Genomic DNA, 18652 nt, shown 5'->3' with positions numbered 1-18652 from the left:
TTGTAAGAATTGCCCAGTTGGACGAGACCCTCGCCGGGAATGGTGCAACTTCATTGATTATCTGCCTGTTAACAATAATTCAGAGACTGGCATGTCAGAATCAGCAGAAACAGCAAGAGAAGACAAGTTGGAAGCCACAAACGTTTGTGTAATGCAAATTTACAATCCACAAACAGCTGCCAGCGGGCAGAGTCACCCAGCTCCAAGACTGATCCCAAACTCAAGACCACATAGATTCTGTCACTAAACTAGAACGTATCAGAGAGTATTATAGTATAACATCAACAACAATGTATACAGCACCTTTAACGTAGAAAGAAAAAGTCCCAAAGCATTTCACAGAGACATTAGGATAGAATGAACACCGAGTCAAAGAAGGACATATTAGAATGGGAGACCAAAAGCTTGGTCAAAGAGCTGAGTTTTAATGGGAGTCTTAAAAGGAGGAGAAGGAGTTGGAGAAGCAGAGGGATTTAGGGAGGGAATTCCAAAGCATAGGACCAGGAGGCTGTAGGGTATTTCGTACAGTTTCTCTACCAGAGGGGGGACATTCTCAATGACAGCATACATTACAGTAAGAGTTATGGCGAAAGGGCATTTGTGGTATTTTCGATAGCTTGTTGGGTAAATGCATTGCTGGGTGTGGTACAGAGCCATGCAGAGGTGGAGGTCCCAGGTTTGATCCCTAGTCTGTGCTGAGTTAACAGATCTCTGTCACACAACAGGTAGGCACTTCAACCAGCCAATGGGGACTGGGGAATCAGCCAAGGTTCTAGAACCTGATCTCTAACCAGTGAGCACTGATGGAAAGTTCACATTGTGAAAAGGCAGACCAGTCCCACGGTCAAATACCCTGCCACACACGCACACAGAGGGGCCTCTTGCCTGATCTGTCACAGGGCATCTGGCACACACAGGACTGTACCATATCAAGAGTCAGCTCCATCAGGAGGCAGAAAGAAATTGGAAAAAGGAAAAGAGAACTATGGCTATATTACTCTCCCTGGGCAGTATATGATCAGCACCAGATGTGAACACACTTACTGTATTATGGGCTACACCTCCAGTAAACTAGTCCTACCAATAGCACCGATTTAAAAACATCCAACTTCATTTCAATCGTTTTCCGTATTAACGTAAAGCGTATGTAAAATTGGATAAATATTTGACGCAAAAAAAAATACAGGGCTAAGGGGAGAGTGCAGGGCAATGGGATTAATTTTGGATTGCTCTAGCAAAGATCAGACACAAACGCAATGGGCTGATTGGTCTCCTGTCTTGTAAACTTCTATGGTTCGTTAGCAGAGAGGCTATTTATGGACGTGCATTGTGTATCTGACAACAAAGTTGTGGAGTTCTCCCAATGTTCGATTCACAGAACTACCCAATCTCATACACCAAAACCTAACAGCAGTAAGAGTGAATGCTACTAATTTTATACCGAGTGTGTGCAGTGGTCAAAGCTCAAACATTGGAACCAATTCCACAAAATTCACTGTGACGTTAAGATGCAGTGACTGTACAATAGTGACCTTGCGACTATTTTGGATAAAACCACTGCATATTGTGGCACAGAGCCATAATCGACCAGGAAGATCCCATACCTAAACAGGGCCGAAGAGTTCCTGAGCTAGAGAGGGATAAATCACTTCTGGACCAGTGAGCCTAACTGGAAAGTAGGATGCTGAGGAAGGAGAATTGCATTCAACTGTGATGCCCTCCCACCTGAGCCAGAACAGTCTGTCGACACAATCTAACCTCACACATGAAGAACGGCAAGATAGTGTTAGTATCCATTGAAGCAAATCCCAGAAAGGGTCAGCACCTCCAGGAAAGGAGGACTGAGGAAAATAGATGAGCTAAATATATAGTCATGGTATTGGTCAGCGACTGGATTTGCACCCAATAATTTGATTTTAAAGTGAACTCAAGGTGATCTAGAGACGACGTCTCTGCAAAGATAAGAGGCATCTTGCAAGATACAGCGAAATAACAGAATTTCTTTTGTCCTCATAACAGTCTTCCTTCTTCCAGCTGATCAGTTCCAGCAACCTTCTGATATCTCACCCAAATGGCCACTTCCCAAGTGTGAACCTTGACAGAGTGTGTGGGTATGCTGTACCATTGATGTCAGCCGTGGCTCAGTGGTAGCACTCTCGCCTGAGTCATAGACTTAAGCACAAATTCTAGACTGACAGTCCAGTGCAGTACTGAGGGAGCGCTGCACTGTCGGAGGTGCTGTCTTTTGGATGCGATATTAAACCGAGCCCCTGTCTGCCCTCTCAGATGGAGGAAAAAGATCCTATGGCACCATTTCGAAGAAGAGCAGGGAGAGTGCTCCCCGCTATTTCCAAACTATTCCTTTCCCCATATCCACACATTCCAGCAGGGGGCACAGTGATCAGGAACAGGATTCCCACAGTGATCAGGAGCAGGATTTTTCCCCCTCCCCTACACCAGACCAAATTATCACCCGTCTGCTGCCCAGACTGAGACTAGCTAACTGAACACAGGCTGGGGGCCACAATCTGTGCCGTTCCTTGCTTAGTGTAACAACAGGCTATTCTTTACCCACTGGGCCAATAAGGGAACTCAGAAGATGCTTTAATAAATTAATTTGAAACACGTGTTTTAAGCAGGATTCCTGTGAGGTGGGAATATGAAGCAGATTTTTTAATCAGTAACAGGACCTAAAACTCATCAGCGCCCGTGTCACTCAGCAATCATGTTAATATTCCATCCCCAGTTATCCTTTATTGTCACTGCAGGTAGTTATCTTGTTACTGCGGAGTGAGAGTTAACACCTCTGAATGGAACAGCTGCTAGCTTTATCTAGAATCTCAGGTGTGTGTACCTACCCTCTCCCTATACCCACAGAAACAATACCCACCAAACAGTTTCCACCACTACAAACGTTTAGTTTGAACCGCTCCCACAGTTCCACCATTCCCTCCCCCCCAGATGCCACATTGTGATACGCTCAGAAAAGGTTTTGTTTGCTTCTTATAATCTCAGTGGATACAGCATCTCACCCAGAGCACAAGTGGAGGGAGTGTCCTGCTTCACACAGGCACACAGTCACATCGCACATCATGGGTGTTAAACAGCAACAGCTCAATTCTGCCCTAAGTTAGCTGATCTCCGCATAGCAGCAGTTGTGTGGGGGGGGCGGGGGGGTCAACTGGCCTCAGTGCCTGTGGATAGAGAGGGGGGAGAAAAGTCAGCCAGGTTCTGGTCCCATTCCCAATCATTGTCCAGTCACTCCTGTTGTAAAGTTGACATCGGCTGAGAAAAGGATCAGGCCCCGTTGTGATGCCAGTTTGAATAACCTACCGACACCCATACGTAAAGAATGGCCACTTGGGCAAGATAGCAAAGGGATCATACCCCATAGTGAGTCAGCACCTTCAGGAAAACAGGGAAGGAATTATGTATAAAAAGGACAATAAAAAAGAACTTGGATTTCTATAGTACCTTTCACAACCTCAGGACATCCCAAAGTGCTTTACAGTACTTTTGAAGTGTAGTCACTGTTTATAACGTAGGAATAACATCTTAATTCCTGGACCTTGTGCCACCAAACTCACTGCTCACACCTGGAAGAGGCACCCCTGGCAGAAGGCGGGGTTCATGAGTGCTGAAGGTGGTTCCATTAGAGATCTAGGACCACCAGCATCATCTAACAGGTAACTACTTATAGAAAATGCTGCAAGGGACCAGGTCACGATCCAAACATTTGCCACTGCAATAAAACAATCACCTTGTCTATTAAAGTAGCACCCTGAGCATCAACATTTCTACATCTCCAGCAACAATCCATTTTATTTTGTGCTTAATGCTAAAAAAAAAATGCCTCCCCGGATGGCTGAGTTAGTAAATGCATTGCCATGAAATCAAGGATTGAAGGAATGAAGATCCAGCTTCATTCCCTGGGCTGTGTCCAAGTATCAGTCCCAATAAACTTTAGGAAAATTCACATTTAATTCAATCTGCATTCATATTGTGTGCTACTCTTAATTCATCATCACAAACTACTGCCACCACCAGCAGCAGGCCTGTACCCACTCCAGTACTTCACCCTCGTGTTATACAGCTCCAAGTCATCTCTCCGGGCACAACCCACGTTCGGAAGGAGACAATCTACAATTATACCGCTGGGTATATTTCACAGTTCGAGTGGACACGAGATTAATTTCACACACCCGCTGTTAAACTTGACTAAAATCCAGTTACAATTCAGGATCTGCCCTGAAATGACCTTGTTTACATCTGTCATCTGGATTACTAGATCCGTCTAAAGGACATACGATCAGTGGGGCAGTGGGACTCAGCTTGAACTTGGTTTGATCCCTGGTTTGTGCTGAATTAGGGTGATGGCTGGGGCACTATAAAAGTTATCAGCGCCTCTACAGCCAGGGCTCGCACTCCTGATCACTATCCAGTGAAATCTGCTGGGAAATATGGACATCGAATGAGGACAGGACCAGGCTTGAATGTAACACACCCCATGATCTGTTTGCCTTTCACACTCACCGACTAAACTCACACACGACTAGCCAATTGGGCATGGTACTGGAGCACGAAAGCATATCCCAGCAAAAGTCAGTGCTTTCAGGAGAGATGGGAGAAAATTGGCGAGAAGAAACATGAGGTATTTGATTTTTTACCAGAATGCGTGTGGCAGGTGACAGATACCATTACACAAAGCTCATCTACCCTGATAATGAAGCACAACTCAAAATATTTTTCAGAATTTGTACTTTTGAGTTAATTTTTTGATTTAAAGATGCCAGTGCTGGGGAACGGAGAACTTTTCCAACATTTTACAACTAACCATCTCATCAAACACTCCCAGGGCAGGTACAGTACGGGTTAGGTACAGAGTAAAGCTCCCTCTACACTGTCCCATCAAACGCTCCCAGGGCAGGTACATCATGGCTTAGATACAGAGTAAAGCTCATAGTAGTATCAGAAGGAGGCCATTCGCCCATCTTGCCTGTGCCAGCTCTTTGAAAGAGCTATCCAATTAGTCCCACTCCCCTGCTCTTTCCCAAGAGCCCTGTAAATTTTTTCCTTTCAGGCAGTGCATTCCAGATCATAACAACTCGCTGCTCCTCTACATTGTCCCATCAAACACTCCCAGGGCAGGTACAACAGAGTAAAACCCCAATTTCAGGACATCACTCCCCACTTTGTATCTTTGGTTCCTCCACATTCCCTTAGTTTACTCGTTCCCAGCTAGTCCCAATTTCTGCCAATTCCCAACGTACTTCCAACTTCATTCTCCCTTTCTTCCTCAGGAGTCCCAATCTGCCCTCATTATTTCTGATCTCTCATTATTCCCAATCTCTCCCCTTAGTATTCCCCTGCCACCACCGGGCCGCTGCAATTTTCTAGGTTTTCTTCCTCAGTTTCTGATCTCCAGTATTGCCGGTCACTTCCCCCACAATCACAATCTCTCTCCTTAGTATTCCCAATCTTTCATCACTATTCCAAGCCAGTCTCCCCCCCCTCCTGCTATTCCTACTCTCTCCCTCACTATCCCCAGTTGCTCCCCTCAGTATTCCCAGTCTCTCCATTCACTATTTCACATATCAGCCCTCACACTCCCCATTCTCTCTTCCCAGTTATTACTGGATCCTCCCTCCATTCCGTTCTCCACCCCCACCCATCTCCTTGGTAGTCCCCATCTCTACCCTGCCTTGTATTCCTGATCTTCTCCCTCACTAGTCTCAGTTTATCCCCTCAATATTCCCACCCCCTCCTCACTATTCCGGGTGCTCCCATTCACTATTCCCAGTTTCTCCCTGGTAATTTTGGTTTCTACCCTCATTCGTCCCTCTCCCCCCTCTGGTATTCCCAGTCGCCCCCTCCATCTCGGTATTCCCATTGTCCCCGGTCCCCCAATCACTGTCCCGGTAGTCCCAGCCTCCCTCTCACAGTCCCGGTGTTCCCATTCTCCCCCGAATTATCCCATTATTACCAGTCTCCACCTCACTATCCAGGTATTCCCAGTCTCCCCCTCACTATCCCGGTATTCCCAGTCTCCCCCTCACTATCCCGGTATTCCCGATCTCCACCTCATTATCTCGGTATGCCCTTCACTATCCCGGTATTCCCGATCTCCCCCTCACTATTCCGGTATTCCCAGTCTCCACCTCACTATCCCGGTATTCCCGATCTCCACCTCATTATCCCAGTATTCCCGATCTCCACCTCATTATCCCAGTATTCCCGATCTCTACCTCACTATCCCAGTATTCCCGATCTCCACCTCACTTTCCCGGTATTCCCGGACGCCTTTACCTGTCCCGGTGGCCGCGCTCAATGCCACCAGAGCCAGCATTAGCCCCAATCGGCGCTCCGCCATCCTCCCGCCGCCGCCGCCTCTCTCTCCGGCCCCGGCCTCGGCCCGCTCGCTGCTCTCGCGCCCCGACCCTCCGCCTCTCACTCGCCGACCGTGCCCGGAGAAACCGCTCGGAGACCGGAGCGGGAGCTGGGATCGGCCGGGACCGACGGACAATACCCAGCATGGAGGGGATCGGCCGCAAAACCCGGCCTGGAGCCCTGAATTACCACAGGGACGGAGCGGGTTCACCGCCCGCAAATCCCGGACCAGAGCCCGGTGTAAATCCCGGGAGTGGCTCGGACTCACCACAGCAAAATCCGGTCCGGAGCCCGGAGTAAATCCCGGGAACGGACCGGACTCACCACAGCAAAATGCGGACCGGAGTCCGGAGTAAATCCCGGGAACGGACCGGACTCGTCACAGCAAAATCCGGACCGGAGCAATAAAGGCAACAGAGTTGACTTAATCCAGGGCTCACAATAGCATAGCCTAGACTGGAGCTCGGGCACTCGACAGCATTGGATGCACTGGAAAACCAAGCTGGACTCATCATTGAAAGAAATAAAGACTTGCCTTTCACAACGTCCCAAAGCACTTTACAGCTAATGAAGTACTTTTGAAGTGTAGTCACTTGTAATTTAGGAAACCCGGCAGCCAATTTGCACACAGAGATCCTACAAACAACAATGTGAAAACGACCAGATAATCTGTTTCAGTGATGTCGGTTGAGGGATAAACATTAAGACGCTGGGGAGAACTCCCCGCTCTTAGGATCTTTTGCGTCCACCTGAGAGAGCAGACGCGACCTCGATTTAACATCTCATCTGAAAGACGGCACCTCCGACTGTGCAGCACTCGCTCACTGGAGTGTCAGCCCAGATTTTGTGCTCAAGTCTCTGGAGTGGGAGTTGATCCCTCGACCTTCTGATTCAGAGGTGAAAGTACCACCACTAAGCCGCGGCTGACATTTAATCCCCACCCAGCAGTGCGCTATCTACAAAGGCAATGGGTGAGGTACAGATCATGTATTATCTGCATTCTTTCTTTCTTTTGAACAACCACCCAGCAGTCAGTGGAGTGACAGCAGGTCAGTTGGGGGGGGGGGGTTTTAAGGGATGTGGTAAGGGTCATACAGATGCTGTAAGCCAAGTGAATGCCTCATCTCCAAGGCCATTGTTTTTTGTGGAAAAAAACAGATGGAAATACAAGATTTCTGGTAAAATAAAAATCCCAGAATCACTGCTAATGAAAACAGAATTTGATTGTTCAGCATTTATAAACCAGTGTTTCTGATTATCTGCAGCTAGAATTTTTAGCTGAAATTGAATACAGGTGTTTGAGCAGAGTCTTTGCATCTGCTACCATACCAGAGTCCCTAAAAAGCAGGAACCCATCAAGTCTGGTGCGGTCAGGATCTGGAGATGTCTACGAGCTGCCAACAGGCATTGGATCAGATCCCCTTCTATCATTCATTGGGTGATTTTCCCCTGCCCACCCCCACCTCCACCTGGATTTTGTCCCAGAAATGGTGTATCTTGGACAGTTACACAGTATGGGGCAAAGTGTTCCCACAGCACTGCAGTTCTTCCAGCGAACTACATTGATATAATGCAATACTGTAGTCATTGATTTTGAGAAAACCATGTCAGAATTTAGGAGATCCTCAAAATTTTCCACCATCTGGTAACTTCAAGTGCAGATTTCGGGTGATACCACACTTTGAGATATAAAAGGTTCTTTCTCTGAAAGGTGAACAATGCTATACAGCTGTTGGGTTGACCAAAGCTTTCCCTCTTCCACAGTCTTACCAAGATCTGGGAGAATGTCAGGGTATTGGGAAGGTCATTACCGCCAGGACATCAAAATATCAAGAAGGATTTTGATATTAATTATCAGTCAAGAAACGGAGGGTAAATGAGTGATTGGGTGTGGTGCCTACCCTCAAATAAAGGACACCAGGCTAGACCAATACTTTGTGCCCATCAGCATGCTGGTCTTTTGAGGAGTATGACGCTTGTTTCTCCTCCCGGTTAGGGATCCAATTGCTTGAGCAATCCAGTACCAGCAAGATACTGAAGCTTTCAGTTGCCTCTACTGATGTAAGAAGCTTTAAGAAGTTGGTTTAGGAGAATCTGCACAAGGCTTCAAGACTTGATACACTGTACAGCAGCAATGTCCAACTTATGGCATACAAGCCCTAGCTATCCAGTCCTCGAAGCCCAAGCGACTATTTGCAGTTATATTTCTTCTTTGTTGGCATGTCCGGCTTGACGTTTGTGAGCCTAGAGGTTTGGGAGGGCCTGCTCTTAGTACTTACCACATTGGTGGATAAAATAAAAATCAAAAACCAAGCTCTACTAGTATCAGCAAGTTGAGATACAGTACATGCAAATTAATGGGAATGTAGATTTTAGCTTTATATGTGACCCCCGAGAGTTCATGGTACTCACCTATAAACATGGACACCCCGGATCCACAGAGTTCCTAATGAGAAGCCCTGTAGCTGATTTTTATGGCATTTCGTTCTTTTTCTCAGTTTTCTCCTGTCCTTTCAAGAAGTCGCTGATTCTGGTGGGCTAAGGGTTTATTCCCTCCCAAACCTGGGACACTGAAGCCAATTTTACTGCCCCAACTGTTGCACTGTCTTGAGACCAGCTAACTCAGCACAGACAAGGAATTGAACCTGGGGCCTTCTGGTCCATATGGCTAAATGCCATGGTGGGTGGTTTCTTTACCCACTCGAGGGATCAGGAGAGCTTCGGGTTGTACTTATAATGCAGTCACTCATACACTCTCATTGGGAGTGAGCCTCTTGGCTTAGTGGGTAACATTTCTATCTCAAACAACAGGGAGTAGAGAATGTGGTCTGTAAATACTGGGGTGACATCCAGGGGGGATTTGCGGCTGGACGGAGCAACCACTGGTTCAGGAGTAGTAACCTGTCTCTGAGTTGGAAGGGTTGGGTTCTGCCCCCAATCCAGACAGTCCAAGCGAGCAGAGAACAGAGCGCCAGCTTTGAATACTGGATTGACGTCCAGTGGGTGCATGTGTGCATGTTGGGAGCGAGTGACCTTCCCCCATTATAAAAGGGAGGTGGGGCTCTTTTGCCTTGGTTGCAGCCCACCGAGAAGAAGGTACTGCGAAGATAAAAAGTGAGGAAGACAACGAGAAACCACCTCAGCTCCCTTTCCTCAGTAAGTGGCTCAAGAACCAGTGCGTGAGACTTGAATTAGGACCTGCCACTGGGGGCAGAACACAACGGACAGACACTCTCACTGATCCAATCAATGCACACGACGAAAGCATGTTTGCATTCATTCCCACTGAACAAATGGGAAATTCCACAAATAGAAAACAGCTTTCATCTGCTGTAAGTTTTTTTAGAAAAACAATTTATTGCAAAATCTTGCTTTAAAAAAGTAAAATATTCACTAGATTGATACAGTACCTTAAACCACTGAAATTTAACGTAGTAAAAAAAAACTTAGATTTTCAAGTAATGTTTGACAACAGCACTTTGCATAAGAGATAAAAGGCATGAATTCTGCCAACAGAATTGTCCATGAGGTATCTCCAGGCTTCTTTATGGATGCATTACATAACATACAGCAACCTCAGTGTTACAAAAAATGGCTTGAGACAACAGAAACCTGTCAAACATTGTTCTGCAAAATCTGCCACAATTTAACACATAAAAGTCAGGTTCACGCTAGCATCACCAAAGTTACTGCTACACAGAAAACTAAAATGTTGGTTGTTGCAATTGGACTGCAGCTCAAAAAGCCACAGGGTCAAATCCCAGTCCAACAATAAACCTACTCAAAGTCTCCCGTCCTCGCTGGGCAAACTGTGGTTCTTCTCAGCGGGGCCACTAGAGGGGGCATAGGGACAGAGAAATGGCAGAACCAGTACAAGCTCAGAATTCCAGTTATACCTTGTTCAGCTGATGATGCAGAGTTGCCCCAGACAGCAAACTCACCATCAAAGGCAACCCTGGAGCATAAACAATGTGGGGACAGAAATACCAGAAGACAGGTCTGCTCTGTGCCTCCAAACAGCACGTAGGGTCTGCATGTTTTGGCCATGAGCAGGCTGCACTGCAGGATCTACGTTGTTGAGCTTCACGGAGCTTCTCACTACTTCGGAAAATGCCTACCACAAGAACGACAAACTTACCAACGCAGTTTTGTAATTATGACTAGCTATTGGACACTTCATTGTAGCACCACGATTAATGTGACAGGAATCCTATCTTCCTCATTAGTTTTTACATTAATGCTCAGCATTGTACATCATTTCAGTGCCTGTTACAGAGCACTGAAGCAATTACAGCGCTGAGCATTAGTGAAAACAATTTGATAAGTTTGGAAAGTCTGTGCATTTGAAAATGTCTAAATCCACAGAATTAATTTTGAATTGCGCTTCATCCATAAGGTGACATTTCAGTTACTGACACCCATCTGGTAATAAAAGCCTGTGAATGACAGAGGTTCTAATACACGGCCAACAGCACATCCCCCACCACCTGCTCCTGCAACAATCCCCTTCCATCTGTAAAAGGTAACAGCACAGCCACAACCAAGGTGCCTTTTAACTGCAAGAAGAGGGTACAGGAGAAAGGGGGAAGCGAAGAACCTAACATGTTCCTTAAGAAAGATAAAAAGCAGAAAACAGATGTAAAATATCAAAATTCACATTTCTTGCATACATGAAACTGATTTTTTTTGGACAAACCATCATGAAATAAAAGATTAAACAAAGTTAAGCCCGAGCGCATCGCAGCCGTTGATTCAGCAATATTCTGAGAAAGGGCAGACCCATGGCAGAGGTTGAGATGTGACGTGCACAACACTGACCTCTGCTGTTTGCCTCTGGTTCAGACTTTGCCCTCAAATTGATGCCCTGTAATTCGGAGTAAACAGTGGGAGGAAGGCCAGATGATTTTCTGGTTCTTTATCCCTCACATTAATTTTTTATGTCCCTCCAATTGTCCCCCCTCTGCTGGAGGTGCTGACTCTCACTGGGGTACAGGATTCTTGGGTGCCACATTCCCCCCACCCCCCTCCACTATTCCTTACAAGCCCAGGTATCCATTCGTCATGTGCCAGTTTGGACAGCGAGTACAGGAGGCTAATCAATTGTGGAGCATCACAGCCGAGTCTGATTCAGCCCTCAACCAACATCCACGCATGCACATTTTGCAACAGGAATCCCTAGATAGCCATGAAGATTGGGAACCCCACTAGTTTTTTCCCTCCCTGCAGAACCCAATTGCTGCCCCAGCTGAGTCAGCACAGGCTGGGAATTAAACCTGGTATCTCCCTGGTCTGTTGATTCAGCACTACACAAGTTGATGCCTCTACCTACCAGGGAGTTGTGACTCTGCAATAAAGTTGTTCCATGGCACTATTACATTTTCTTATATTCAGCCAGGTCAGGTGCAGCTAAATCAGAATCATGATCAGAATCAGTCCACTAAACCTTTCTTAAAAAAAAGGGGGGGAAAATGAGCATTCCTTTCCCCCCCCCCCCCCACCCTCAAGTGCTCTTTATTTCGACGGATAGTCCTGAAATAAATAGAAATTCTGGGATTACGCTACTTCAATAAAGAATTGTTTTCTCTCTGAATCAATGGTATTAGCCAGCAGCTCTTAAATTAAGTACAAAAATACATTCTGAATAGGAGCTATTATCCCCACCTAATGGAATATAAAAGACAGAAAACCTCAGCCACTCAGTATCACGATCATTTGAAGGAAGGTCACAGTTTACATTGCTGTCACCGGGGATTCAGTAAAGCGTAACTGTGGGTGGGTGAAATATTCATACAATGACCATTTAAGCTGCAGAACAATTCTAGTTCCTGGACTTGGTTTGTGCCTGGAGAGAATATTGAGAGCTGTGTAACACTGGGATGAAGTACTGACTGTTACGGGCCTGTCACTGGTAATGAATCAAGAGCATCGCCGTTGGCTTAATTGCTATTTTTCTTGTATCACATCGGTACCAACACTGCACTGGAGAGTAGATTGTAAACAAAGGAAGCACTGCTCTCCCAGCTCGGGAAAACTCCTGTCGCACTTTAAAGTAACAGCTTAAAGGAATGTTCTGCCTCTTTTTTTTTAAATGTATGTGTTTTCTTTTTGCGTTGAAACTCCCACTTACAGGGGAATTGAGGCAAAATGCAGATGCAGTTCGGGAGAGCTGCCAGGAGTCAATCTCCTCCCCCAGAGGTAAACACAGCTGTGTGACAGAGCACACCTTGGAGGCTTGTTTATTCTGCTCAGAGATTGCAGAGTAAAGCTCTCCCAGATCAGGTGCAGCAGTAAAGCAATGCCTCAAGGTCATACCTCAACCCCAAACTCAGAAAAGCACATCCTACTGCACCAGTGTCAGTTTTCCATTTCTCATACCGACTATCCCATGGCTTCTGAATGAGATTACCGATTAGTGTCAAATTAGGGGCAGTTTTGTGCTGTAAACCACGCCCACTAGGAACTGAATTGAAAATACCCAAACTCATAGCATGTAAGACCCTCACAGTCAGCAGATGGAGAAGACTTTCACCCCAGTAGACTGGGCTGGATTAGAATCCAGGTCCTCGAGGTGAATGACTAGTGTCTAATACACTGCACCATGCAGACCACAACAACATTGAAAATATGCTGACTGCAAGCTCATTGTTTCCCAATCAAGTCAAGCACTCTATACCTAGAATTCCAAAAGTGGATTTTATCAAAAACAGAAAAAAAAATTGAAATTGTAGCTGTTCCCTGACAGAAAAAGTTTGAGACTCGTATGGAATAAAGCGAAGTTTAAGGGACACTGATTATTGTAGCTATGGAATCAGCTAAAGGAAGGGGGTGCTACTATATCATTTACTGGTCAACTTTTATACATCGGGACTAAAAGAAGCAAAAGCATCACGGTCTCGTATCTGCTGCCTCTTCTTCCCTGCCAGAACCCCCCTCCACCTCTCCCACTCCTAGACACTAAACACAGAGAATCTGCCGTAAATACAAACTCAGTTTGCTTGTCTCGTTTAACAGCAAGGTCACTTTCGTTCAGAATATAAAAGCCCTTCTGCGGAGATGGTGTCTCCCAATCCCACAGTCCTGACTGGGTTAACACAAATCAGTACTGGAGTGATGAAAAACGAGATGTTTTCTCTGTGCCACACACGTACTGGGTTTGTTGGACTCAACGTCATTTTCTTGTTCTTCAGCAATTTGTCCGTTTGTGATGGAACAAATTCCATGGGGGATTTGAGAACAACTTTTGTGGGATCAATGGTGTTGGTGCCACATGCTTGACTCCCAGCAATTCGCGCTCCAGCCACAACTGACGATATTTGGTTGCTCCAGTAACCATCAACAGTCGCTAGGATGTGATAGGCCAGAGTGTGGAAATGAACACGAGTCAAATCCGATTCGTTTTGCGAATCCGTGTGTCCGTATTCTTTGAGGAGCCAGAAGATGACATCACTAACCATTCCAATATCAGGGGTCCGATCCCAGTACTCTGGTGAGGAATGAGGTCCTGAGCCAGCCTGACTGATGAACAACAGTTCCTGCTCATTCAGACCAATCGAGTTTACAATATTAAGAACCTGCTAAGAAGAAGAAAAGCTGATCAACAGAGAGGTGAACCAATATTTAACAGAACCCCCAAACCCTCTCCAAAATACACATGGGGTCATTTTAACCTTTACACGATTGCCAAAGAGGCTGATATCAGATCAGCCACCCTTTATATACCTCTCCCCACTGAAGTCGATGAGTATAATCAGCGGCCAATCCGATATCGGGTGTTTTTACACTATCTCTAAAAGTGAAAATTACCCCCACGTTGTCTTCCCGTATCATCAATTTCTGTCAATTTTTTTACTTATCTCTTCTCCCCCCCCACCCCTCCCCATTTTCTCCCCTGAAAGCACTGCCTTATGCTGGGGTAGAGCTTGCAATGGGCCCTGCAGCCCTCTGGTATATCATCCATGGTCATTCTTCATGTGTGAGTCTAGACAGTGAACAATGGAAATGGGTGGGATGTTACATCCAAACCCTGTCCTGTCCAGTCCACACATGCACTTTCCAGTAGATGCCATTAGACAGCAATCAGGGAAAGGAACCCTGGCTGATTTTCCATTCCCCACAGTACCTTAACCAACTGAGCCATCCAGCAAACAAGTTTCTCTTCTAAATGGAACACAAAAGTCCAGTTTAGCCTTCGGTTAGAGAAACATAAACATAAAAATAACAGCAGCAACTTGCATTTATATAACACCTTCAACATAGAAAAACATCCCAGGGCGCTTCACAGAAGTGTAATCAGACAAAAATCAACACCATAAGAGATAGGAGCAGGAGTAGGCCATTCGGCCCCTCGAGCCTGTTCCACCATTTAGTGAGATCATGGCTGATCTGATTTTTACCTCAACTCCACTTTCCAAGCCAAAGAAGGATCTATTAGGAAGGGTGACAAAGCTTAGTTTAAGAGGCGGGTTTTAAGGAGTATTTGAGAGAGAGAGAGAGAGAGACGCAGGAATGGAGTTCCAGAGCTTAGGGCCTAGGCGTCCAGGGCTAGAGTAATTTACAGAGATAGGGAGGGGCTAGGCCATGATGGAATCTGAACACAAGGATGAGAATTTTAAACCTGAGGACTGGGAGTCAATGGAGTTCCGCGAGTGCAGGGGTGATGGTGAGTGGGAATTGGCGCGTAATAGGATACAGGCTGCAGAGTTTTGGATGAGCTGAAGTCTATGGAGGGTGAAGGGTGGGAGGTTGGCCAGGAGAGCATTGAAAGGATTGAGTATGGAAGGGGCAAAAGCACGGACGAGGGTTTCGGCAGCAGATGTGATGAGACGGGGTGGATACAGGTGATCTTACTGAGGTGGAAGAAGGCGGTCTTTGTGATGGAGGATATAGGATTGGAAATTTAGCTAAAGGTCACATAGGACACCGAGGTTGCGAGCAGTCTGGTTCAGCCCGAGACCGTGGCCCGGGAGGTGGATGGAGTCAGTGGCTAGGGAACGGAATTTGTGGCGGAGACAGAAGTCAATGGCTTTGGCCTTCCCTATGTTTAATTGGAAGAAATTTCAGCTTATCCAGGACTAGATATCGACAAGCAGTCTGACAACACAGAGGCTGCGGAGGGATCGAGAGAGGTGGTGGTGAGGTAGAGCTGGGTGGCGTCAGCATAAATGTGGACCCTGACCCCATGTCTAAGGATGACTTTGTCAAGGGGCAGCCTGTAGATAAGGAAGAGGAGGGGCCAAGGGTAGATCCTTGGGGGATTCCAGAGGTAATGGTGCGGGAGCAGGAAGAGAAGTTGTTGCTGGAAATGATCTGGCTACGATCAGATAGGTCAGAGTGGAGCCAGGCAAGGGCAGTCCCACTCAACTGGACCATGGAGAGGGGCTGGAGGAGAATAATGTAGTCGACCATTTCAATTTCTGCAGAGAGGTTGAGAAGGATGAGGAGAAATAGTGCACCATGGACACAGTCAGAGGATGTCATTTGTGACTTTAATTTAAGACTGTTTCAGGGGTAGAATCCTGATTGGAGAGATTCAAACATGGAACTGTGGGAAAGATGGGCACGGATTTAGGTGATAATATGTTCAAGGACTTGGGAGAAGAAAGGAAGATGGAGAAGTAAGGAAGATGGAGAAGTACCAAACATAACCTGCATTTCTAAACCACTCCTCGCTGGACTCCAAATTACGAGGCGAGATTACACAAACTAGGGTTGTATTCCCTAGAATTTAGAAGATTGAGGGGTGATTAAATTGAAGTTTTCAAGATATTAAGGGGAACGGATAGGGTAGATATAGAGAAACTATTTCCGCTGGTTGGGGAGTCTAGGACTAGGGCACATAGCCTAAAAATTAGAGCCAGGACGTTCAGGAGTGAAGTTAGGAAACAATCCTACCCACAAAGGGTGGTAGAAGTTTGGAACTCTTTTCCACAAACAGCAGTTGATGCTAGCTCAATTGTTAATTTTAAATCTGAGATGGATAGATTTTTGTTAACCAAAAGGTACTAAGGGATATGGGGCCAAGGCGGGTATATGAAGTTCGGTCACAGATCAGCCATGATCTCATCGAAAGGCAGAACAGGCTGGAGAGACTAAATGGCCTACTCCTGTTCCTATGGAAGAAGGCATCTCAGTGAACACCAAGCAAGAGGGAAAAAAACGGAGAGGGTTAGGGTGCAAACCGATGGCACAGTCGGAAAGGAGGGCTCTGCAGAGGTTTTGAAAGCAGAAAGAGAGGTGGCAAGATGGAGGGAACTGGGCAGGGAGATTCAGAGGACCAGAACGTGGTGGCTAAATGAGCAGCCAGCAGTGATGGATCGGAGGTTAGCAGCAGTTCAGGGTTAGAGGAGCAGAGGGTGTGTGCAGGAATCGAAGGCTACAGGAGGTCACTAGCTACAGGGTGGGGCAGGGCCATGGGGGGATTTGAAAATAAGGTCAAAAAATTTAAAGGTCAATTTGATGAGACATGGATACAGCCCCATATCAGCAGGGCCCATTTGACGAAGGAGAGAAAGCAAATGATGTATGAGGGGAATGGACAGGAGCATTTTATTAAAAGAACCCCACAAATTTTTTTTTTGGCTAGTTATTTCACAATAAAACACACTGGATCGCACAAAATTAGAACCACAAACTTACTGCAAAAATTATTTCCACAACATACAGGCAGACTAAACACACACAACAAAAACATTATTCACATTTTTTTCATCTTTTATCACCAACTTTTATCCCTCCCCGCTCCCCAGAAGTGCACCTCTTTCTGGGGTACAGGTTTCATGGGCTTGAGATCCCCTCCAGTACCCCACCATCCATCATGTGTGATCCTAGACAGTGACTGTCTGCAGGGCATTCACAGCACAGAAGTTACAATGGAACCTGACCCTGTCCTTAACCCAGAGCCATTGAGGCCAATTTCAGTTTCCCAAACTGCTGACCCAGCCGAGATCAGCTGACTCAGTACTCATCAGGGACTGAACCCCCAGACCTTTCTGATCCATATCACTCAGTACCATACCAGGGACTGAACCCCCAGATCTTCCTGATCCGTATCACTCAGTACCACACCAGGGACTGAACCCTTAGACCTGTATCGTTCAGTACCACACCAGGGACTGAACCCTTGTACTGAACGATACAGGTCTAAGGGTTCAGTCCCTAGTGTGGTACTGAACGATACAGGTCTCACACCAGTGACTGAACCCCCAGACCTGTATCGCTCAGTATCACACCAAGGACTGAACCCCCAGACCTTCCTGATCCGTATTGCTCAGTACCACACCGGGCAGTGCCTTTACTCAGAGTCCCCCCCAAGTATAATGGTTACCTGATGCACAATGGTGTTCATGTACTCCATGTCTGTCATGCTAGCCAGCTCCAGGTGCACTGAGATTTCATGAGGGATCTCGGCGATTAACACACTAATCTATTGTTTTGGGGTATGGGAAAGAACAGAAGTCATTATGTTAAAAAAAGAGGTAGATGAGGTTTGGGGTTCTTCAGCGGAATAACACTCCTGTTATAACAAAATTAGCACAAATTGTATGACAAATCTCAGCATTAACCTTCCCACAAAGAGCAGTGGAACACGTGTCCTAGATCAATGGAAGGACAAGTGTTTATACAATCATTACTGATCCTCTGCCCCACACATAGAAGACCTGAATGTTTTCCTGCCCAGTTTTCTCCTGATGGCATCCACTCTTGTGGGGTGTGGTTCCATAGGGAGTGGGCAGGTTTCCAGCACCTTCCCACGTGTCCATTTCTCACATGCGTGCAGATTAATTAACCATAGTGGTATTACAGCCAAGCCCAATCACGTAATCACCCGAAGCCCACACACAGGTACTTTCCAGCAGGGATCACGGGATAGCACAGCAGGTGGGATCACTACAGGTAGAGCAAAGGAACAAGAAAGCATGTAAAACACTGCAGAGAGTAGTTTTTGGACTCCTGAATGGGACGTGTTAATATATGTATATGTAGAGGAAGACGTGCATGTGTAGATCAGGGAGGCCTGCAAGAAAAATGGGGTAACGATGGGAGATTTTAACCTGCCCATGAATTGGGAGAGAAATAGCAGCACGAATTGGAAGGGGAATGGATTTTTTTTCATTCGTTCATGGGATGTGGGCGTCGCTGGTGAGGCCAGCATTTATTGCCCATCCCTAATTGCCCTTGAGAAAGTGGTGGTGAGCCGCCTACATTTATTGAATGTATTCAGGATAGTTCCTTAAAGCAACAAGTCCTCAATCCAACGAGTAGCAGG

The 18652-nt window shown here is 46.3% G+C and overlaps 2 protein-coding genes across 10 annotated transcripts in view; both read right to left on the bottom strand.

The window, feature by feature from the left end:
- The window catches only part of LOC137304745 (neogenin-like), a 140949-nt gene extending 134211 nt beyond the window's left edge, over positions 1-6738 (bottom strand). For 3 of the 7 annotated variants that reach the window (XM_067973433.1, XM_067973436.1, XM_067973437.1), the window contains exon 1: positions 6307-6737. In XM_067973433.1, the coding sequence (XP_067829534.1) occupies positions 6307-6370 (64 nt within the window). In that variant the 5' untranslated portion in view covers positions 6371-6737. Of the gene's footprint in view, positions 1-6306 lie in introns of all 7 variants that reach the window. The other 4 variants (XM_067973439.1, XM_067973434.1, XM_067973435.1 and 1 more) reach the window with 2 other exon arrangements.
- A 3179-nt stretch (positions 6739-9917) lies between these two features.
- The window catches only part of adpgk (ADP-dependent glucokinase), a 36672-nt gene continuing 27937 nt past the window's right edge, over positions 9918-18652 (bottom strand). For 2 of the 3 annotated variants that reach the window (XM_067973432.1, XM_067973430.1), the window contains exons 6-7: positions 17711-17809; positions 9918-13961 (exon numbers count right to left, since the gene is read on the bottom strand). In XM_067973432.1, the coding sequence (XP_067829533.1) occupies positions 13404-13961; positions 17711-17809 (657 nt within the window). In that variant the 3' untranslated portion in view covers positions 9918-13403. The remainder of the gene's footprint in view (positions 13962-17710; positions 17810-18652) is intronic. The other variant, XM_067973431.1, reaches the window with a different exon arrangement.

This window comes from Heptranchias perlo, chromosome 38 (assembly GCF_035084215.1).
Source record: "Heptranchias perlo isolate sHepPer1 chromosome 38, sHepPer1.hap1, whole genome shotgun sequence".
Lineage (NCBI taxonomy): Eukaryota > Metazoa > Chordata > Chondrichthyes > Hexanchiformes > Hexanchidae > Heptranchias > Heptranchias perlo.
The sequence above is the reverse complement of the archived record's forward strand: the minus strand, read 5'-3'. Positions and strand labels throughout refer to the sequence as shown.